This window comes from Capra hircus, chromosome 5 (assembly GCF_001704415.2).
Source record: "Capra hircus breed San Clemente chromosome 5, ASM170441v1, whole genome shotgun sequence".
In the NCBI taxonomy this organism is placed as follows: Eukaryota; Metazoa; Chordata; class Mammalia; order Artiodactyla; family Bovidae; genus Capra; species Capra hircus.
The window spans coordinates 4,613,624-4,638,298 of NC_030812.1; the positions used below are offsets into that span (position 1 = coordinate 4,613,624).

Below are 24,675 nucleotides of genomic sequence, written 5' to 3' on the forward strand. Positions count from 1 at the left end.
ACTGCATATTTATGAAGGAAAGAAACACATTTTTTTCAATTTGTATTATTTTTTCAGATGACCATTAAGTTATCAGGAAGAAAATATTTACCAAACTATTTAGACAAAAAATGCTTAGTAAATAGAACTTTTAAGTATTTCTGTTGGGCAAAGAGCCTGGTGGGAAAAAAAAGTGCGGTAAACAGAGAAAGTACGGAAACCTCTGAGCTGACCATTCCAATGCAGATGTCATGCATAAAAAGGAAATGTAACGAATGCTTTCTGAATGGATCTCTGTCAACACTTGCCTGGATAAGTGGTCTATCATCACTTGCTCTGCAACCATCTGTTTCTTCTTCTCTGCAGCCACAACATCCTGAGAAGAGAAAATGAAGAAAATGCCATTGTCCATAAAGCAGAACAATACTACAGTTAACACAAGAGTCCTAAAACATAAATAAGCATTTCCAATTTCTTTCTTAAAGATTACCATACCATCTTTTCCCAATGGCTTTCCCGGTGGCTCAGCAGGGAAAGAATCTGCCTGCAACACAGGAGCCACAGGAGATGCGGCTTTGATCCCCGGGTCAGGAAGATCCCGGGTCAGGAAGACCCCCCGGGTCAGGAAGATCCCCCGGGTCAGGAAGACCCCCCGGGTCAGGAAGATCCCCGGGTCAGGAAGATCCCCTGGAGAAGGAAATGGCAACCTGCTCCGGTATTCTTGCCTGAGAAGTCTCATGACAGAGGAGCCTGCAGGCTACTGTCCATGGGCTTGCAAAGAGTTGGACATGACTGACAGACTAAGCACATTCATATCATCATTAATAAATTTGAATTCCAATTATTTAATCGAAAAATACATTTATTTGCTAAAATGTAATACCGTTAAATTTTGGCAGAAATCATCAGTGATTTCCGTATCAGTCAGACAATGGCTGTAAAATCCAAAAGCAAGCGAGAGAGGTGACATTGATGAGTCTAGAGTCCATGGAGAACATGCACCTTTGGTGTTGACATTTACGGTGACTTACACTTTGGAGGAAATGTTAGAACCACCCTCAGGCACATTGATTTAGAGAGCTGTGTAAACAGAAGGCAGATTAGAAGCAGAAATCACGCAAATGCAACTGAAAAATGACAAAGTGGAAGAGATGGACATAAAAACCGTAAGTTCACTGCCTCTGTTCATTTAGTTAAAAACTAAGTTGAAAAGTTTCCACCTACATTTAAAAAGTGTATTGGTACTAACTTCACATGCATTCAAAATTTACTTATGTAAAACATCTCCTTTAAAAGATTGATGCAGGGGTGCTACCACAATAGAGTAAAATACGCTTAATGGTGAACTAAGATATGATGCTACTGAGAAAGTAACTGAATGGGAAAGAAATCCACAAACACCTAGATGGCTCTGGATTATACTAAGAGCAGTAGCCAAAAGGCCTTATGTATTTTGTAACATCCAATCAAGTATAACTTTAGTGAAAAATGAAAGTTGTTCAGTCATGTCTGACTTTGCGACACCGTGAACTGTAGCCTGCCAGTCCCCTCCATCCATGCAATTCTCCAGGCAAGAATACTGGAGTGGGTTGCCATTACCTTTTTAGGGGATCTTCCCAACCCAGGGATCAAACGAGGGACTCCTGCACTGCAGGCAGATTTCTGTACTGTCTGAGCCACCAGGGAAGCCCCCAAAGAGTATACTTTAGAAATATACCAAAATAAGCCTTATCTGGGACACAACTTTGCCCTATAAGGAACATTTTTTAATTTTTCTATAACCCTGGTAATACTTGTTTTTCTATTAAGTATAAACATCTATATAATAATAGGCATATAAAACTATGTACGTGTGATTTTTAATAAACAAACAAATTACCAGCTTGGGACATCTGCAGAAAATCAGTCTGCCTGGCCTAGAGATTGATGACATCTTGCTGTCAGTTCAGAATGGATTGATTCAGGATGATTGCTATCCAAATAAAATCTATTTTGAATATCCACTCAATGATAATATATCTAGCTAAATCCACGTTGCTTTATTATTATTTAGGCCATCTAAAGCAGAATTTTCTCAATTTTAAGCCAACACACACTGATAGCCCATCAATCAATTACAGGTGTACCTGAGGTATTAATCACCTGGGGGAGTCTAGGGAGCCAATGGCCTCCAACTTCAAGCAGCTTGGTCTGCATACGCCAGGACACTATAGAAATACTATGATTATCTACTTGAACAATAACTAGTCTAAGTAATACTCATTAAGAAATCTCATTGATTTTGTAAAAGGTATAATTTAAAGTTAACATTGAAGCTAGGGCTTTGCTTCCCTTTTCCTAAAGAAAAATTACATTATCCCTGCCCTTCAGTTTTATTAGCTTATGATTTTCAAAACAAAAAGATTATCCAGCTACTTCTTTGTGGGGAAAGCGGTGATACAAGATTAGCCCATTGTCTTCATGGTCAGTTAACATTCTGAACAGTGTAAACTAAATTTTTACAAACTTCCAAAGATGGAAGATGATGTTTCCACAGTAAACATACCAAACGTCAATCCATGGTAGAAGTGAGGACTGAACCTGGCGTATTAATGACTATTCACCTCAGTTCAACTTCAACTGTCAGAAGCACTTATTCAAATTTAAGGGTGCAAAATTTTGGAGGACAAATCATCTTAAACGGTTTATCAAATCAGTAAAAGTACCAATAACTTACAGCATCAGATTTTCCCGTACTCCGCTGGAGAATGTGAGCATTGTCTGCATAACCCTGCTGTAGCAAGGCTTTCCTGTCCAGAGTTGTCAGACCATCTGTGATGCCTTCTGCGTCTTGTACACACTAGATGTGAAGCAATAAGTGAACCCTCATATGCATGCTTAGAACATTTGTTTTTAACAATATAAAGAATAAAACAATGACTGGATACATCAGATTAAGAGTATAGGCTCTGATAATCAGACCACCTATTGAATCCAGCTCTCCCATTTTCTAGCTAGACATCTCTGTGCCTCAGTTGACTCATAAATAAAATGGCAATTAATTAGTAACTGTTTTGTACTCCAAAAAAATGATTAAATGAGGTGATACATGGCCAACACATTTCAGAAGTACCTGACATATAGTAAGCATTACATAAAAAACAGCAACTATTATAACTATAATTGTCCATTTGAGTCTTTGTAAATACAGTTAATAAATATGGGCATGTCATTCATTTATAAAGCTAAGTTCACAAGTAAAATGATACTAATATATGGGTGTATCCTTTAAGATTGTCAAAATCAAACACAACCAGAAACCAGCCTTAAAAATTCCCTGAGCAGACAATACCAGTTTAGTCATACAAGCAAAGCTTAATTTAGCTTATTTTACAAGACAAGTGAGACTAACTTGACCAGGGTTACTTCCTGCTTATGTCTCTAGAAATCATAAGTGATATGAAGTAACCACTAACCCATCCATTATCACTTAAGAAAATTCTGGTAGCATAACCAATCACTGTGAAGCATAAACAGTCACTGCCTCCACACTAGGTAAACTGCTTTATAACAATAGCTCCCTGGGTCTCTTTCCATGTTTAATTTGAGTACTTCCAGTTCACGAACTGACTGTTTGGTGTGTACACGAAACTTTTACTAATTACTGCTTTGGTGATTCATTGGTTTTACGTCTGCTATTTCTGAACTTTTAACAACCTTCTAAAGAAAATGCTAAATTTTTCTCTGAATACTAGATGTGTTTATATGACCTTAACAAAATATAATGCTCCAATAGGATGAAAACTTATCAAAAATGTGATAGATTACAAGTGTATCTCCCAGGGCTTGTTCTTACTTTAGATTTTCCTTGAAAGGTCTCATTTCATCTTCATAATCTTCACTGTCTCCATGACCTTCGATTGCTACATGAAACCTTATTATACATTTGTTTATGATTTGTTGCCTGCCTCTCCTGTTGTAAGTTCCATGAGGGCAGGAACCTTGTCTGTCTTTTTCATTGCAGGATTCCTGGTGCCAGAGCAGGACCACATGAAGTTGGCACTGTATATGTATCCAATGAATGAATAATAAATCTTAAGTGTGTACTATTGGGAAATAAATTTATGAGGATACTTTATAATTGTATTTATTTACCCACTAATATCTGTTTTTCCTAAGTAGTGATTTGACAGTCACCAAAAAGATGTTTAACATTATACAAGGTAAATTTAAGAAAGATTAAATTAACAGACATGTTTCAGTATAAGCCAGGTTCTGCATTAAGTATAGGTTGGAGGAAACTTTCAAAGGCATCTTACTTTGTTTCAACTTGTTTTCAGCCTTTTACCCAAGGGAAACAGTGGCATTTCCACTTGGCATCTCAGATTTAACTTCTTCAAATCAGACTTCACTGTGATATCCCCCACTTCAGTTAATGAAAAACACCCTTTGAACTTCTCAGCTCAAAAAGCCTTAGAGTCATCTTTCATCTTTCCTTTCTCTCAAGCCTAAAACCAATCCTTCACCAAAGATTCTTAGCCTTACCTCCAGAAACTATCTAGAATCGAACTTCTCATTGTGACCACTTATCCAAATCTGCTGCAACCACCTGCAAGCAGGCATCCTTATCTCTTGCCTGGATTATTGGGATAGCCTCCACAGTAAAACCCATTCTCAACAAAACAGAATAGAAGGTAAAGACCTCTCTGATCTGCCTCGCAGCCTCTGCTTCCATTTAACTCACTGAAAAAATCTCCTCCCACCTCTCCCTTGCTCTTCTCCCTAATCTTAATATTACACTGCTCTTAATATTTCTTAAATACTCCATGCCCACTCCTACTTCATGACACTGAGAGTTTCTTCTAACTGGCTTGCCTCTTACCCCTTTTGAATGTGCCCTAAAATGTTACCTTATAGAAAAGATCTTCTCTGATGATCCTGTACAAACTACAACACCAACTTTGGCTTTCCAAGTTTCCTTTACTCATAGCATTTATCATCATCTATCATACTAGAGGACTCAGAAGATAAAGAATCTGCCTGCAATGCAGGATATCCGGGTTCCATCTCTGAGTCAGGAAGATCCTCTGCAGAAGGGAATGGCTACCCAACTGGTTCATTCATTCATTTATTCTTTTTTTTTTTTTTTTTCTGCAAGAGCAGGGATATTTGTCTGTTTTAGTCACTGACTTATAACCAGTGCTTGGAAAGGTATCTTGCATATCATGAAATATTAGAGAACTATTTTTGAAAGAATAAACAATGAATGAATTAGTAGGTGTTTTGTCTTTTTATAGAGTTGGTGAAAAAAGGTATACTTGCAATGATCACAAGCTAGTAAAGTAATGCTCAAAATTCTCCAAGCCAGGCTTCAGCAATACATGAACCGTCAACTTCCTGATGTTCACATTGGTTTTAGAAAAGGCAGAGGAACCAGAGATCAAATTGCCAACATCAGCTGGATCATCGAAAAAGCAAGAGAGTTTCAGAGAAACATCTATTTCTGCTTTATTGACTATGCCAAAGCCTTTGACTGTGTGGATCACAATAAGCTGCGGAAAATTCTTCAAAAGATGGGAATACCAGAACACCTGACCTGCCTCTTGAGAAACCCGTATGCAGGTCAGGAAGCAACAGTTAGAACTGGACATGGAACAACAGACAGGTTCCAAATAGGAAAAGGAGTATGTCAAGGCTGTATATTGTCACCCTGCTTATTTAACTTAGATGCAGAGTTCATCATGAGAAACGCTGGGCTGGAAGAAGCATAAGCTGGAATCAAGATTGCCGGGAGAAATATCAATAACCTCAGATATGCAGATGACACCACCCTTATGGCAGAAAGTGACGAAGAACTGAAGAGCATCTTGATGAAAGTGAAAGTGGAGAGTGAAAAAGTTGGCTTAAAGCTCAACATTCAGAAAACGAAGATCATGGCATCTGGTCCCATCACTTCATGGGAAATAGATGGGGAAACAGTGGAAACAGTGTCAGACTTTATTTTGGGGGCTCCAAAATCACTGCAGATGGTGCTACAGCCATGAAATTAAAAGATGCTTACTCCTTGGAAGAAAAGTTATGATCAACCCAGTGAAGTGAAATGAAGTGAAGTGAAGTGAAGTTGCTCGGTCGTGTCTGACTCTTTGCAACCCCATGGACTGTAGTCTACCAGGCTCCTCTTGTCCATGGGATTTTCCAGGCAATAGTCCTGGAGTGGATTGCCATTTCCTTCTCCAGGGGATCTTCCCAACCCAGGGATTGAACCTGGGTCTCCCGCATTGTAAACAGACGCTTTACCGTCTGAGCCACCAGGGAAGTCCCATGATTAACCTAGACAGCATATTAAAAAGCAGAGACATTACTTTGTCAACAAAGGTCCATCTCGTCAACTATGGTTTTTCCAGTAGTCATGTATGGATGTGAGAGTTGGACTATAAGGAAAGCTGAGCGCCAAAGAATTGACATTTTTGAACTGTGGTGTTGGAGAAGACTCTTGAGAGTCCCTTGGACTGCAAGGACATTCAACTAGTCCATCCTAAAGGAGATCAGTCCTGGGTGTTCACTGGAAGGACTGATGTTGAAGCTGAAACTCCAATCCTTTTACCACCTGATGTGAAGAGCTGACTCATTTGAGAAGACCCTGATGCTGGGAAAGATTGAGGGCAGGAGGAGAAGGGGACGACAGAGGATGAAATGGTTGGATGGCATCACCGACTCAATGGACATGGGTTTGTGTGGACTCTGGGAGATGGTGATGGACAGAGATGTGTGGTATGCTGCAGTTCATGAGGTTGCAAAGAGTCGGACACAACTGAGTGACTGAACTGAACAGAACTGAATACAAGTACTATTAATTAATATTAATTTGGGAATTAATATTATTTCCTATAAAATTGAATTTTGGTTTTCAGTGTTTTATTTAAAGGTATTTCATTACTTTAAAAATATGTATTTATGTGCCCACACAAATATATATAAATTTACATTTTAGGAGGTAAAATAATTTGATAGTGAGATTCATCACCTTTTATACTAAATGGAAGGAAAACTGAACACAGGAATTTTTCCTTTAGAATAAAGCAGAGTGGAACTATTTTACTGTTTGATATTATCAGCTGATGGATATATCAACCTATTTAATTAGTAGCTACAGCCTTTAATTATTGTCTTGGATTCTAAATTCATCTAACTTTAGCTTTTCTTTATCAGCTGCTGCTGCTGCTGCTAAGTCGCTTCAGTCGTGTCTAACTCTGTATGACCCAGGCTCTGCCGTCCCTGGGATTCTGTAGGCAAGAACACTGGAGTGGGTTGCCATTTCCTTCTCCAATGCATGAAAGTGAAAAGTGAAAGTGAAGTCGCTGAGTCGTGTCCAATCTTTATCAGCAAAAAGAATCAATTTGCATGTGAATTCCTGCTTTAAAGAGGGGCTATGTTTCAGATATCAGGGACCTCTTTTATTTCTAGAGATTTATTATCCCAGTGGTAATTCATGTAATTATAATAGGATTTATTAACAGCAAATTTATACAGCAGTTTTGGTTCTAATAAGAGTATAATTTAAAATGACATCAGATAAGTTGCTCAAACTCCATAAGTACAAGATTATTATATGTAGAATATATAGAAACCAGGGATTTTTTGTAAGACTACCAAAGACATATTTACTTCTAATACGTAGGTTAAAAAAAATCAAAAAAGTAAAACAAGATCTTCTCCAAAAGAACATATGCAAATATTGGCTTTTATTTATAAAACCCTTACTCATCCATATGGGAAGATTTGCAAACAATATTTCTCTTCTCTTAAACCAAAAGTAAATAAGCATCCTCGTTTGAACTTGTGTTCAAGGGTATCAAGGTTTTACTTTAAAACTATTTGAATTGTTTTGCCATGAAAAGGAAAGCATGCACTTATAGAAACTTTCATTCTGTTTTCCCAACATTCTTAACAGTAATCTAATTATCACATGGTAGATCCTACAGATACTACACACCCAGATGCTAAACAGTTATGAAATTGTCCTACCTGCTATTACAGACACTAGAATACTATATGTATGTACATCTGTTTGAATCTGGAAAATTAGTTTTAAAATAAATGGGGAACCCATGTATACCTGTGGTGGATTCATGTTGATGTATGGCAAAACCAATACAATATTGTAAAGTAATTAACCTCCAACTAAAATGAATAAATTTATATTAAAAAAAATAAAAAATTCCAAATAATCCCATAACTTTTGTTACTCTTCTAGCTAAATACCATGAGTTTTAGTGAGTTCCAGATAGTCCCTACATGGATTAGGAAAAAGAAAAGCTGATATGCCACAGCTCCTTACAACTCATTTAGGTATAAACTGACCATTCATGAATATGGGAGCAAAGTAAATATAATAAATTTAATGGCTTTTCACAAGCATACCAGAAAGGTCAAAGTTGAATTTTAGAAAGGTTTTACAACTTATTCTTTTTACTCAACAATAAATGCTAAGTAAATACAATTATCAAACTTCCCTGAAAATACATTATTCTTATTAAAAGTTAACTGAATGAAAAATTATATCTAAGTGCTCTTTCTTTATGACCAGTAGTATCATAAATTATGTTTTCAAACCTTTCTAAAATTCAAGGTTCATGTTATTGATATGCTTGTGAAACACTATTAAATTTATTATGTTTACTTTGCTCTTATATTCATGAATGGTGAGTGTATATCTAATTAAGATTAAATTACAATATAACAGCTTCAGCAATTCATGATATTAAAAATATCTCCCTAACTCAACTAGAAAACAATCATGGCGTGATGACAGTTTTAAAATAAAACAGGGTCACTTGAAAGTCTGAAACCACTTTCCAACTTTAAAGTTTAGTCTTTAAAGTGAGACAAATAGAGTTCAAGACAGCTACATGGGAAGCAGATATGTAATACTGCCTTATTTCCAACCCAAGGCAAGTGAAAAACTACAGAGAAAAGATGATTAGGTCATATGACTAAATTTTTCACATCTGAAAATGGTGATAATAACCCACTGAAGTTGTTGTGAAGAATAAACTAGTTAATTTAAGTAAAGTCCTTAAAAAGAGTCCCTGGCACACAGAAATAAGTGTTACCTATTATATTTTATTATGATTAACAGCAAGATAAATCAGGCAAAGAGATGTTTCTATAATACAAACACTGTTTTCTTTAAATTCCATTACAGTTTTGTAAAGCCTCATACATTACCTTATCATCTGTCTTGTTTCTTGGAGTCTGTTGATATGTGACACTTGACTTTGCCTTTTCGGCATTTCTCTGACTGTATTGTTTATATCCCCCCTTCATTTCAGTTTTGTATTGCTGATGTTTTAGTTTATATTTGTCTGTTGGTGCTGGCAAATTTTCAGGTATTCTGTCCTGCTCCAAGAAGTAAAAAGAAAAAGAATGCTATCGTGATAAAAAATTCAAAATTACTATTAATTTTCCTTATTAACATTAAACAAGTTTACTATTTACCTTAGCATTTATGCTTAAGAAATAGATCACTATGATCTATTTTCTATGGAGAGGTAATATTTAAAACATTTAGCTGGTGCAGCATGCCTGAGTGGGCACTGGCCTCAAATACCCTAAGCCTGTATCTTATTTCACAGCTGGACATCAGTCCTAGCTCTAAAACAGAGAGAAGAAAGAAGGACTTTTCTCTCTACTTAGGAGTTTCAGATAGATTATTTTACTCCTGCCTCAGAAAACCTCCACTGCAAAACATTTCTTCCAGAATAGTCATTGAACTTGGAGGTCACTAATATTGAGAAGCTCTGGTTGCCAGTTCTAGAATATTGAAATATTCTATCTTATGGTGTTATCTGGCTCCCTTCCACATGACCATGGAATGAAAGGTAGCACAGCCAGGAGATAAGAGAAACCTACAGAGAATAGTGAGAAAATATATACTGTCCCAGAGAGGGACAGTAACTCCAACAGGAGGGTGAAGCCGGTACATTTTCTATTTGAAACATTTTGTATCCAAGTCTATACCCCAGGAGAAGAATGAGAGGAGGCTTTGGGTGGAAACTGTAACATGATGCCAATTAAGGTACTTTCATGTAATTTAACCAAGACAAGATGGCGGAGATCACGAAGGGAAAAAGATTAACAAAGACAGAAAAGCGAGCCCACCTGGTCATAGACTGCTAGTCAGGACTTGTGCTCGTGACATGAAATAAAACCCTTAATGTTGTTTCAAGGATAAATATGTCCCAAGGAGACAGCTTGGAATAAGTAGTTATTATTTACTTCATAGTATCCTTATAGCCTAAAGTATGTCAAGAGACATACAAGTTTCAAGAGACCAGTTTTATATTGTTTAGCTAGCAACATCTGATCTAATTTTCTGCAATTAGTATAAACCTGTAGTTTACCAATTTTGTACGGCATTTTAAAAATGCCACTCTTATGTGAGGCAAAAATGTAAAACAAAGTAAAATTCATCAACAGTATTGTCTGAGATACTAATATACACTATGTATATGTGTTAGCCACTCAGTTGTGTCTGACTCTTTGGACCCCATGGACTGTAGACTGCCAGGCTCCTCTGTCCATGGAATTCTACAGGCCAGAACACTGGAGTGGGTAGCCATTCCCTTCTCCAGGGGATCTTTCCTACCCAGGGATTGAACACAGGTCTCCTGTATTGCAGGCAGATTCTTTACCGTCTGGGCCACCAGGGAAATCCTAATAGACACTAACTATATTTAAACTAAACAAAACATAGATTGACCATAATGAAATTTATGGATTAAATAGAGTGACAAGTGCACACTGTACTTCTGAAAGTTGGTAATGAGAAGTAAATACTAACCAGGTCATATAGATGATGCTGATTATACAGTTTGTGACATGGTGTTACCCAACCAAAAGCAAAAGACGAATTTGTTGGGTTAAAATGAATATGGGCTGTACTAAGTGGCATATATGGTAAACCATCCTAAAAAAATAAAATTAAATGACACTAGTGATATGCTACCTATAGCACTGTGTTCAAATGTTCATAATATGAAATACCAAGTAAAAATTACCTCATCATCAGAGTCAACAAGGCTTCCCAAATCAAGTTGTGGGACCCTGAAAGAAATAGTTATGTATCCCATAATTTTTTTTTTAATGAGTCTTTAATAGTTGCAAGTCATATATACTATATCTTACTATATAAACAGGTAAACTTAGCCAGTGGTGTGCTGGCTCTTACCAGCTGTGAGAGGCTTTTGTTAAATGTTCAGTAATATTTTGCACAGGTTGTTAACACAGAATTACTAAGACTAAAATTATGTAAACTTATAATTATATCAATTATATGAAAAACAAACGTAATAAATATTCAAAACCCTCACTTCTTAATAGCTTTACTATACTTCACTATTTCTTGCTTTATAGAGGTTATTCATAGCTATCATATCTGAATGTCAATACATGGCTGGCATATCTTTCCAACTCTGTGTTCAGTAATAGACTGAAATCAGCCACAGTGGGATTATTTACACAAAGATGTTATGAATCAGGCCTTGATATATTATTGTGTTGATTTCCAAGGCTGATAAACATGCTGGAGAAAATGTTAGTAGTGCATATTAAAGTATTACCTGTAACTGTCACATGGTGAATAACAAAAAACTGAAGAAATATTATTCTAGTATGCAAAACTATTATTTGATTCAGCAAAGAAATCGCTCATGTCACTCTACAATCAATGAAAATATCAACCAATATTCACCCTGATGGATATTTTCACAGAAAATGTATAAGCAACTTAAAATATACTTAACTTTATTTATAATTAGCAAGCAAAATATATGATAAGCTTATAATACATGTCTAGAAAACCAGTTGTTAGACATTTTCCAGCAAACAACTGTCTGTCATCACATACTCAGTATTGTATCTAGCATGTACACCTAGCTCTGTTCTTTGTCTGGATGAGCAAACAGGTATCTATTTTGTGGAACATGTGAAATTGCTGATATTTGCCCATTGTTAATCTACAAAAATGTCATTTTTATATAGTTCATGTTAATATATTATTTTTAGTTCATGTTAATATATATTTTTAATTTCTATTTTCCAAGAAGCCCTGTAATTTAATACATTGGATTGACCAAAAAGTTCATTTGGATTTTTCCATAAGATGTTACAGAAAAACCCAGATGAACATTTTGGCCAACCCAATATTTGAAAGAATATAAAAATCATATCCTTCCAAATTTTAAAAAGCAAAAATTTAAAATATATAACAATTAATGTATTCTAGTCCAAAATTAAATCACTTTAATAAGACTGATAAAATTGTCATATTCCTCAAGATAAGACTAAACAACAGATAACCTCCCATTAAATCCATTTTGACTATCCCAATAAAAGTACAGTATTTTATATAAATTTTTAAATGCTCTTAGTTGAATTTTCTAAATAAAACAATATTTTAACTTTTTCAGGAAAATAGAAAAATAATACTAGAAAATTAAACAACAAGAGAAGTATTAGTCTTAGTCCTACCATCCTATCACAGGAAATACTTCAGTTTGGACAGAATAATTTTCAGGGCATCAACATGTATATAAACTTTTCTGTAATTCATAATCATAGCTATACACATAATTTTTCTTTCTCAATGTATATTTCCATATTTACCCATTAAATAGCTCAAATGTGAAGAAATGTAACTTACACAGGTAGGCAAGGATCCTCCATAGCACATGATTTGAGGTCCATCTTTGCTTTAATTTAAAAAAATTAGAATCAGTAGGCATGTGTCATTTATTTATACTTTAAAAGATAACCAATGTGCCAAAGCAACAAAACCAATTATAATTTTTCTCAGTAAGCTTACATAAGAAATATTTAGGAAGCCCCAGCCCTACTGCGCTTGATATGCAGAGATAGGATAATAATCGGCATAGGACTCTGCTCGGGAAGACATTCACTCACAATGTGGAAAACACATGCTGAGACAGAGCAGCTGCACGGAGCGTGTGTACCCAACCTAGTCTAGGGAACTGAGGTAGCTTTTTTCCAAAATTAAAAAGGAAACTTTAAATGGAGCTCTGAAGGATAGGTAGGAGTTAGTTAGCCAGACCAAGAGAGAAGGGGGAAAACTGCTCCAGCCAGGAGGAACAACCTGTACAGGCCCACAGGCAAGAGCTGACAGAAAAGACTGAAATCCAGAGTGTGAGGAGGTAGTGGACAGAGCTGTTAAATTATAATGCAAATTAAGGAGCCTGGGCTTTATCCCTAAGGAAATGGGAAGACAGTATAGGATTTAAGCAGAAAATGACAAATATATACAGGTATACGTTTGTAAATATTTGATTTTATTGCTAAAAAAATGGGTTCAAAGGGAGGGGATATATGGATACCTATGGCTGATTCATGTTGAGGTTTGACAGAAACAACAAAATTCTGTGAAGTAATTATCCTTCAATTAAAAATAAATAAATTTAAAAAACTAATATGTCTCAATACATTGACAATAAAATGTCATCTTTATGTACCTGCGGGGGGAAAAAATAGGCAAAGACCTGAATATTACAGTGAGCTTAGCCACCATGGAATAAGAACTATGTAGGAATCTTAGGGAAAGCTAAAGTTAAAAGCAGGAAATAATTTATTTATAAGCACTTATAGCTTACTTGTGAAATATTATCTAATGGGTCATTTTTATATTGATAGCAAGTACAGACATTACATTCAAGACTGGGCTTCATCACTCAGACTACGAGAAAAACTCAGAGAAAAATTCAGCTCAGTATCAACTTTAACATGGCATTGTATTAAGTACTGTCCCAATAAATAGTTAAATTGCAGGAACGTAAAGTCACAAGAGGATCATCTAAATGGATGTATATATATTTAATATATAATAATAAAATAAAAACAAATATATATATTTGTTCTATTTAATTAATAATAAATTTACAATATAATTTCATATATATGAAAGAGTGAAAAGTGAGTGTTAGTTGCTCAGTTGTCTCTGCCTCTTTGCGACACCAGACTAGCCTGCCAGACTCCTCTCTCCATGGAGTTCTCTGTGGACAGAGGATCCAAATAGAATATAGCTGTTGTTTTCATCGTCATCATGATCATTATTATTCCCAAGAAAATGTTTTAACAGACATATTAAAATCTGTTAAATAGGTCTATCTAATAATGAGGCCATAGGGATAAATATTTCAGAGTGGCAGTTATCTCTCCTGTCTAGTCACAATAAAATTGTGCTAGCTAATCCAGAATAAAGATAAATTATAGTTTGCAAATCCCTAGGCCAGAGATCAGCAATCTAGACACAGCTTTGTTTTTATGCTAAAGGTTTTATTGGCACACAGCCATGTTCATTTATTTACAAATTGCCTATGTGTTCTCAAAGAAACTGCAAAGTGGAGACACTGTGCAGCCCATAAAGCCAAAAATATTTTTATTTTAAAAGTTGGATATTTTTGTATCCGACACTTTTTTTTATCCAATTCCTTTTTAATGAATTTTATTTTTTAGACGACTTTTAGGTTCACAGCAAACCTTCATAAAATGTACAGAGATTTGCATATTCTCTGAACTTACACCTGTATAGCCTCTCCCAAGACGGGCTGCTTTGATTAAAATTATCAAATAGTTCAGATTTAACCCATAATATTGTGAACCACAAAAACCCCAAAGCTGTCACTCATGTACATAAGGAAGATGGCTGAACACGGAGGAAACAGCACAGATACTGAGGTCAGAACTGAAGCTCAAAATCCTGACGAGTCACTTAATCTCTAGAAGCCTCAGTTCTTCCATATCTAAAAGCAGGTGAGGCCTGTCCGCTTGGGAGATGGTCCATACTCTGTGGAATGTGCTTCTCCCCAAGCCAGCCTTCCCTTTGGGGATGGACCATATTCTGTCTATGCAGTGCGTACCTCTAAATAAATCCACTTCTTACCTATCACTCTGTCTCTCCCTAAACTCTTTCTGCAACCAGAAATAAAGAACCTGAGCTTTAGTGAGTCCTGACACCAGCCTCCAATTAACTCTGGATGCTTGGAAGGAACCCTGAAACATCTCAGAGACAAATGTTAAACTAATTAGGTTTATTTGGAACTAAGGCCCCCACCGAGGTGGAGGACGGAATGATGCTGTTGACCCTTCTGACTTCAGTCAAGCAAAGCCTGGACTCTGTCAGCCTTTGCCCCGATTCTATGCTCAGTTCTCCTCTGCTCAAGCCCCATCATGAACATGCATGGACCCTTAGCTTAAAACTTCCCCAGTTTTTCAGTTCAGGGAGACTCTGCTTTGGGAAAAGGTCCCTACTGTTCTCCTTACTTGCTGCAAGTAATAAATCCTTCCTTCTCCCAAGCAAATAGATAGATAAAAATAAATAAAGGAAGTTAAAAATAATACCTAACTCAAAGGTTTGTTGTAAGAATAAAGTAAACTGTTGAAACATTTATTGCATTTGCTGATAAACAATAGGCATTCAATATTTGAAACAGTAAGAATAGCAAGGAAATATATATCAATGTTATGTATTTCTAAACTAAATTTTATGTTTTCTCAATTCTGTGGTGATTACAAGGACAAAGTAGCTTTACACTTACACCTAATCAATATTATACAGTAGTGATATTATGAAGGTGGAAAAGAGTGAAAGTCCTAACAACAGAAGCCCAGATTCTTTCCCTACCTAGATAACACAAAATATATATTGATTATTTTCTTCTTCTTTCTCCTTTTTTATTTTTTATATTTTACATGTATGCAGACATACATACATAATTCTTAAATAATAAGAAAACATTGATAATCAGCTTAATTAAAAATAAAACATTCAAGTAATGACCAATTTTAAAGTAATGATTATCTTCAATATTTTGTTATTCAAATCTAAGTATTAATTCTAAATATTCGGGAGGATGAATTGTCATAAAAACACGAAGAAAGGAGTCAGAAAATTATTTAATGAATCATCCTACAAGAGGAAAATTATATAGCATACATACTTGTACTGGCTTCTTTCTTCCAGAGAATGGCAGAGTTTGAGTTGAAGGAGAAGCAGCAACTCCTTTAACGTCCAAATCCATTCAAGTTCATGTATTTACCAAGCAGTACACTTTGAAAAAGGTAAAACAATATAAAATGATAATTCTTATGCTAATTTTAAATAAGTCATACAAACTACATAATAATATTACATGGAAAGCAGTCAGGTGGTTAATCACTTTTCCATCTTTCACCAAAATCAACTTTCTGTGAGGCGACTATATTATGTGGGGCAACATTTATGGGGTAAATATTAGTCTGAGCAATGGCCCCCCGAAGACGTTCATGTCCTAATCATCAGACTCTGTGAGTATGTTACCTTAAATGGCAAAAAGCTTTCCAGATATGATTAAGTTCGGATTTCAAAATACGGAGATTATCCTGAATTATCCGGGGGGCCCAATTAATCACCTTATAAAAGGAAGGCAGGATGATCAGAGTGAGAAGGATCTGAAGATGGACGCACAGGTCAGACAGGAGCTCGGATTTTAAGTGGCATTGACTGATACCTTCAGCGATTAAGCTCTCGTTCCAGGTGGATACTGACTCGCTGTGTAGACGTCTTTTTGAAACCTTGAAGGAATGTAAATGTACTCCTGTTATGATGTTCTTTGTTATGACAAGATATAAAACTGTGTTGAAAACCAGTCTGCGAGTATGTTTTCCAGGCCACAGTCCTCCTGCGGGCATGCTAGTCACTCCAGTTGTGTTTGACTGTGTGTGACCCTATGGACTGTAGCTGGCCAGGCTGCTCTGTCCATGGGATTCTCCAGACAAGAAACTGGAGTGGGTTGCCATGTTCTCCTCCAGGGAATCTTCCTGGCCCAGGGGTTGAACCCATGCCTCTTAGGTCTCCTGCATTGGCACGTAGGTTCTTTACCACTAGCGCTACCCAGGAAGCCCCGCCCACTATAGTCCTCAGTTTTGACTCAAATAAAACTCTCTTCTATTCATGTTGCTGCTGTTGTTGTTGTTTAGGTGCTGAGTCACGTCCGACTCTTGGCTATTGATCTTCCCCGTTGACACCCATTACCATAGCCCTCTCTCGAAAAAATCCCTTGCCCTAAGCCTGGGGTTCTACTGCGTGAGCAAAGTCAGGGAGATTTACCGATCAACAGCCGACTTATTCTGAAAGCATCCCCGATCGTTAGATTTGAGAACACCCTGACAGCACTAGCAAATGGCTCTCCTTTCAGAGACAGCTTTCAGAAGGAAGAAACTGTGGTTCCTCTGGTGACTCAGTGGTGAAGAGTCTGCCTGCCAAGGCAAGAGACTCAGGTTCGATTCCTGATCCAGGAAGATCCCAAATGCCAGGCAGCAACGAAGCCCACACACCACAAATATGGAGCCTGTGCTCTGGGGCACAGCAGCCACAGCTACGGAGCCCACATGCCACAGCAGTTGAAGCCAGATGCCCTAGAGCCCATATTCCACAAAAGAGAAGCCCGTGCACCTCAGCTAGATAGCAGCCCCCACTCACCAGAACCAGAGGAAAGCCTGAGCAGCAGAGACCCAGCACTTTCAGTCACTTCACAAGCTCTATTGGATTTGCCAGGATGACTAGTGGCCATCAAACCCAAGTTGAAACAGAGGTGCTAAACAATCAGCTACCTGACTGACTCCATACATCAGCCTCACATTATTTATACCTTAGTAACATTATCGTCCGGCTTCCCACGTGGCATTAGCGGTAAACCACTCCTGCCAATGAAGGAGACACAAGAGACACAGGTTCTGTTTCTAGGTGGGGAAGATCTCCTGGCAACCTACTCCAGTATGCTTGTCCGGAGAAACGCATGGACAGAGGAGCCTGGCAGGCTACAGTCCATAGGGTTGCAAAGAGCTGGACACGACTGAAGCACAGCACAACATTATAGCCATTTCAAATCACTACAGGCCACTTTAAGTCACCGTACCGTACGTGAAAATAATAAAAACCACAAAATTTATACGCTGAATGTCCATGGTCTCCTCTTTCCTTTCCCCAGGCATGACAGTCCTCATTCTTCACTGTAATTAGCTCTTTTTATCTCCCAAATAAACAATCAAGACCACGAAGGTTAGTATCTGATGCCTTTAATATAGCAGATGCTTACTAAAGTCAATAAATAAACTAGTGCATAATCAAATACCTGAATACATTTGAAACATAGCCTTAGTTTCACACCTCTGCACTTAGTTATGACATGATCATAATGCCCCTCTACAAATTCAGTCTTCAAAAAATTAGATAAGGTGTTCAGAGTGTATTAAGCACAAAGAAGAGTAGCTATTATTCTTCATCATTCTAACTATAATCCTCAAAAAAGGCGAAGATTACTACTGGTTTTCCTCACCCTATAGCTCAGCACTTAACAGGAAAATAGTAGGAGATTAAATATGTGTTAAAGTGAATTCCGTCAATTCAGATATGTGTTATTTCAGAATAACAATTACTAGCTGTAAAATCCCATGGATGGAGGAGCCTGGTAGGTTGCTTGCAGTCCATAGGGTCGCTAAGAGTCGGACATGACTGAGCGACTTCACTTTCACTTTTCACTTTCGTGCATTGGAGAAGGAAATGGCAACCCACTTCAGTGTTCTTGCCTGGAGAATCACAAGGATGGGGGGCGGCAGGGGTGGCGGGGGTGGGGGTGGGGGGGGCTGGTGGGCTGCCATCTATGGGTTCGCAGAGTCGGACATGACTGAAGCGACTAACAGCAGCAGCAGCAGCATTGATAAAACAGCTCAACCTTCTGAATTTCAAACCCGGAAAACTGAATTTTACTTTGCCAAATTATTTGCTAGTTATTGCGGAGTTTGAAGTCATACAGGTTTCAGACCTCTTTTCAGTGCTACACCATTTCCAGTACAAGCAATAGGGAAGAGGAGGGGAATTAGCTGCAGAGACTAAGGAACACCAGAAACCTAAAGTGAAGTGAAGTGAAGTGGCTCAGTTGTGTCCGACTCTTTGTGACCCCAGGAACTGTAGCCTACCAGACTCCTCAGTCCATGGAATTTTTCAGGCTTCAGGCAAGAGCACTGGAGTGGATTGCTATTCCCTTGTACAGGGGATCTTCCTGACCCAGGGATCAAACCCCGGTCTCCGGCATTGCAGGCAGAGGCTGTACCATCTGAGCCACCAGGGAAGCCCAGAAACCTAAACTTGGTGGTGAAAGGATCAGCATTTTAAACAAATGGCTTAGAGCTAATCCTGGATTGCATACCAAGGGCTGTCTTTGCCCTAAAGCACTGAATATGTAGTTGGGGTGTGCTGGGGATAGGGTAGCAAGAGGAGAAAAGAGCAAGGTCTGATGGCTTCTGTCTCCACCCAAACAGCTGCCAAGTCATGAGATGTTATTTCTAGCATGTAATGAATGCTGGGTTGTTAACTAACACAACCACGTCTTTCCATGTGAGCTCTTGTGCTACCTAAATGAACTGAACTCACCTCCCACTTCCCTCATTTTTAAAGATGATTTTGTCCAGCTCCAATTATCATCACTTCTCTTTCGGTATTAGGGGCTATAAGGCTGCTTATACCAAATCAGAACATAGTGAAAAGAGAAGGATAAATTGATCAAATCCAGTCCATAAGCAAGGAGAGAGGAAAAGAGATGTGTAAAGACAGTTTCGTATTTAAACTCCACGCAGGTGAGGATCAAGTCCACCTCGGAGCTCAGGGGATAAAGACCCAGGTGTCTGATGGAACCTAGGATCATTCCTAATTTCAAACACAGCAGGGCAACTGCCCTCACATCACTCCCCCGAAAGTTGAGATTATGCTTAAGAGCACCTGCAATGTACTAGCACCTTCTTCCTACCTGAGATTCATGGACTAGGGCAGGACTCAAGCGGCAACCAACCTGACCTGACACAACCAACGCAGGAAAAGAGTAAGTCCAAGATGGGAGAGCTGGAAAAGGTATAAACTGAAGCAATTCCACCGAGAGAACTCCCCTGCGACCGTTTCAGAGGGGAGGAACCACAAAAGAGACAGCTCTCAGCAAAGGCTCTGGCCAACTCAGACCCGCGTCTGTCGGTTGCCTTGACAACAGGCCTCTGCGCGCCGGGCCGGGACCTCTCTCACTTCCGGAGAAAAGGAGATAGGTCATTGGCAGAGGCCCCAGCTCCGCTGGCCCCACCTACCGGCCCCAGCTGTCTCTGCCCTTGCTTCCTCTGCCGGGCATGTGCCGCAGGAGCTCCGGACTCCTAGCGGGACTCGCGGAAATGCCCCAGAGCTGTTCTGCGTCCAGGCATCCTAGGAGACCAGTTCCGGCGCGTTTCTAGCCTTGGCGGAGAGCTGCGCACACGCACTTCTCTAGCTTGTACTGAGCCGGAAGAGGGCCAAAGTCGGCCCCGCGGCGGTTTGTGAAATTCTTATTGAAAGTGAGTTCTATTTAACATATTTTATAGGGCACAGACCGAGGGTTCAGCTCCCTGGCTGATGTTTTGAGAAGGAAAGAAATTTAAGCGGATTCTGGAATGTCTGCTTTCCAGGAGCTTGCAATTATTTAAAAAAGTCAAGACTGCAATATAAGAGAGAGACAAGATATTACTTTCAATATGTGGACATTTACACATATACATATATGATCACTATATAATTATATTTATATAATTACAAATTAAAATACTGATGAAAGCCTAGGAATCAGGAAGCTTTCTTTTTATTCTTTGCTCTGCACACAATGTCTTTAGGCATCAGCTCCTCATCGGTAAAACGACAGGTCTGGTTTGAGATATGTTCAAGGTTTCAATCTACTCTAACATGCTGTAACTCTCCTGAGTTAAACTCCCAAATGTCAGATACCCAAATCGGAACTAAAATCTTTGTAAACTTAATCCAGTTCTCGTCCCATAAAATGGAGTTGTTTTTCTAATCTGCTTTCTCTTCAAAATTAGCTCCCCTCCAAATGTATGTGTCTAACTTTGCAAGTTAGAACCATTTGGTAAGTGAAAATACAAATGCATTTTTAAAACATAAAATGAATGAAGTCAATAGGTATAAGGTAATCACTCCTGCTTCTTTCCTATCTATAAAAATTCATCTACCTATTACCCCCATAGAAAAAGAAAAGCAAAAATAAACTGGAAAAAAAGAACAAAATAACTTTCAAAACGTAATCAAAGACCAAAACTTCTGGTGCCTAACTGCCTATTCCACAAATAGATAATCAGTGAAATAACATTAAGATGTCTCTTTCCCGACTCCCAACACTTTGGTTTAGTACACCTAAACTGCTTCAGTATTTCTGACACAGAAAACATCTAGTAAGAAGCAAGAACTTTGGACGATGGGTTGATCATATAAATTGTACTGTTTGCCACTTTTCAAAACAATTCATTACAAAAGCTCTTTCGTTATTACTGCCAATTAATTTCTTTTTACACAAAATAAAATTAGTCACATGTTAACCTCAATAGTTTGCAGATCCAAACTAGATTGTATTTGAAACTCAGAAAGCATCCATTGAACTACAATCTGCAAATATACCCAATGTTAGAAAAAGTATTGTATATATGCCTATCCAGGATTGCCTTTTAAATTTTTTATAGAGTCTAAAGTATTTAGAGCCCCTAATATGTGTTTGACAAATAAGATATGGTTTCTAAAGAAGCTTACAATTATATACAACATGTTTAGTAAGCTAAAGAGTGATCATTTCTTCATTAATTCATTAAACAATATTTACTGAGGGCATAAGGGTTCAGTACCTGTTCTAGGTGCGATATATATATATACACACATACATATAGCAGTGAAGAAAAAAGCCACTCTTTTAGTGAGGGTTACAATCTCATAGAGGCAACAAAAATGAATAAATAATGTCAGATAACAACTAATACAGTGAAGAAAAATATAAGAGGTCAACGAGATAGACATTAAGAGTAGGAGATGCCGTATGATCAGGTATGGTTTCACTGAGGGGAATTCACGGGCAAAGGGAACAGTCAGTGCAAAAGGCATGAGGAGAGGGCATCCTTTCAAGCTGATGGATGGAGCTGAAGCAGAGTGAGCCAGGGGAGAATGGAGGCTGGGGGCCAGAGAACAGCCATGGCTAGATTCAGCATAGCCTTGTGAGTCACATCTAGATTTTGAATTTGATTTGTGTGACAGGAAGTCATTAGAGGGTTTTGAAAAGAGGGTGCTTATATTTGGGCTTCCCTGGTGGCTCAGACAGTAAAGAATCTGCCTGCAATTCAGGAGACCCAGGTTCAATCCCTGAAGAAGGGAGTGGCAACCCACTCCCGTATTCTTGCCTGGAGAATCTCATGGACAGAGAAGCTGTACAGTCCATGGGGTCACAGAGTTGGACACGAATGAGCGACTAACACTTACTTATTTAGTTACTTATGTTTTAAAAGGAGTAATTTGGCTTTTCTATGGAAAATAAATTTTGATGAAGCAAGAATGAATACACAGACGCTGAGAAAAAGGATACTAATGCCTTTATTCCAGTAAGAGATGATTGTGGTTCTAACCAAGGTGTTGGGTGTCCATAGCATGGGAAGAAGTGTTTGGATTATTTTAAATGTAGAGCCAACAAGATTTGTAAATTGATTGAATTCAGTATTTGAGGAAGAAAGAAGAATAAATTAATAAGATAGGCACATGAAGTGTTTAGAAGAAAAAGAAAGTATGGTGGTTGATTTTATCTGTCAGCCTGGATAGACAGTGATGACCAGTTGTTTGGTCAAACATGAATATAGATGTTTCATGAGGATAGCGTTTAGATGTAAACTTCTGGTTTAGATGTTCAAGCTGGTTTTAGAAAAGGCAGAGGAACCAGAGGTCAAATTGCCAACATCCACTGGATCATGGAAAAAGCAAGAGAGTTCCAGAAAAACATCTATTTCTGCTTTATTGACTATGCCAAAGCCTTTGACTGTGTGGATCACAATAAACTGTGGAAAATTCTGAAAGAGATGGGAATACCAGACCACCTGACCTGCCTCTTGAGAAACCTGTATGCAGGTCAGGAAACAACAGTTAGAACTGGACATGGAACAACGGACTGGTTTCAAATAGGAAAAGGAGTACGTTAAAGCTATATATCGTCACCCTGCTTATTTAACTTATATGCAGAGTACATCATGAGAAACGCTGGACTGAAAGAAACACAAGCTGGAATCAAGATTACCGGGAGAAATATCAATAGCCTCAGATATGCAGATGACCAGGAGCTGACTGTGGTTCAGATCATGAACTCCTTATTACCAAATTCAGATTCAAATTGAAGAAAATAGGGAAAACTGCTAGACCATTCAGGTATGACCTAAATCAAATCCCTTATGATTATACAATGGAAGTGAGAAATAGAATTAAGGGCCTAGATCTGATAGACAGAGTGCCTGATGAACTATGGAATGAGGTTCATGACATTGTACAGGAGACAAGGATCAAGATGATCCACATGGAAAAGAAACGCCAACAAGCAAAATGGCTGTCTGGGGAGGCCTTACAAATAGCTGTGAAAAGAAGAGAGGCGAAAAGCAAAGGAGAAAAGGAAAGATATAAGCATCTGAATGCAAAATTCCAAAGAATAGCAAGAAGAGATAAGAAAGGCTTCTTCAGCGATCAATGCAAAGAAATAGAGGAAAACAACAGAATGGGGAAGACTAGCGATCTCTTCAAGAAAACTAGAGATACCAAGGGAACATTTCATGCAAAGATGGGCTCAATAAAGGACAGAAATGGTATGGACCTAACAGAAGCAGAAGATATTAAGAAGAGGTGGAAAGAATACACCGAAGAACTGTACAAAAAAGATCTTCACGACCCAGATAATCATGATGATGTGATCACTAATCTAGAGCCAGACATCTTGGAATGTGAAGTCAAGTGGGCCTTAGAAAGCATCACTACGAACAAAGCTAGTGGAGGTGATGGAATTCCAGTTGAGCTGTTTCAAATCCTGAAAGATGATGCTGTGAAAGTGCTGCACTCAATATCCCAGCAAATTTGGAAAACTCAGCAGTGGCCACAGGACTGGAAAAGGTCAGTTTTCACTCTAATTCCAAAGAAAGGCAATACCAAAGAATGCTCAAACTACCACACAATTGCACTCATCTAACACGCTAGTAAAGTAATGCTCAAAATTCTCCAAGCCAGGCTTCAGCAATACATGAACCGTGAACTCCCTGATGTTCAAGCTGGTTTTAGAAAAGGCAGAGGAACCAGAGATCAAATTGCCAACATCCACTCGATCATGGAAAAAGCAAAAATATTTATTTCTGAGTTCCAGAAAAATATTTATTTCTGCTTTATTGACTATGCCAAAGCCTTTGACTGTGTGGATCACAATAAACTGTGGAAAATTCTGAAAGAGATGGGAATACCAGACTACCTAACCTGCCTCTTGAGAAATCTGTATGCAGGTCAGGAAGCAACAGTTAGAACTGGACATGGAACAACAGACTGGTTCCAAATAGGAAAAGGAGTACATCAAGGCTGTATATTGTCACCCTGCTTATTTAACTTCTATGCAGAGTACATCATGAGAAATGCTGGACTGGAAGAAACACAAGCTGGAATCAAGATTAACGGGAGAAATATCAATAACCTCAGATATGCAAATGACACCAGCCTTATGGCAGAAAGTGAAAAGGAACTAAAAAGCCTCTTGATGAAAGTGAAAGAGGAGAGTGAAAAAGTTGGCTTAAAGCTCAACATTCAGAAAACGA

General features: G+C 38.1%; 1 protein-coding gene across 1 annotated transcript in view; it reads right to left on the reverse strand.

Annotated features, from left to right (window-relative positions):
• CAPS2 (calcyphosine 2) overlaps window positions 1-24,675 on the reverse strand; it is a 53,238-nt gene that overhangs the window by 24,074 nt on the left and 4,489 nt on the right. Inside the window, 11 exon segments of the mRNA XM_013963641.2 lie at window positions 288-355; window positions 2,696-2,818; window positions 9,187-9,357; window positions 10,802-10,927; window positions 11,019-11,064; window positions 12,662-12,695; window positions 12,698-12,710; window positions 15,969-16,078; window positions 16,518-16,617; window positions 17,658-17,709; window positions 20,137-20,273. Of these exon segments, the coding sequence (XP_013819095.2) occupies window positions 288-355; window positions 2,696-2,818; window positions 9,187-9,357; window positions 10,802-10,927; window positions 11,019-11,064; window positions 12,662-12,695; window positions 12,698-12,710; window positions 15,969-16,078; window positions 16,518-16,617; window positions 17,658-17,709; window positions 20,137-20,273 (980 nt within the window).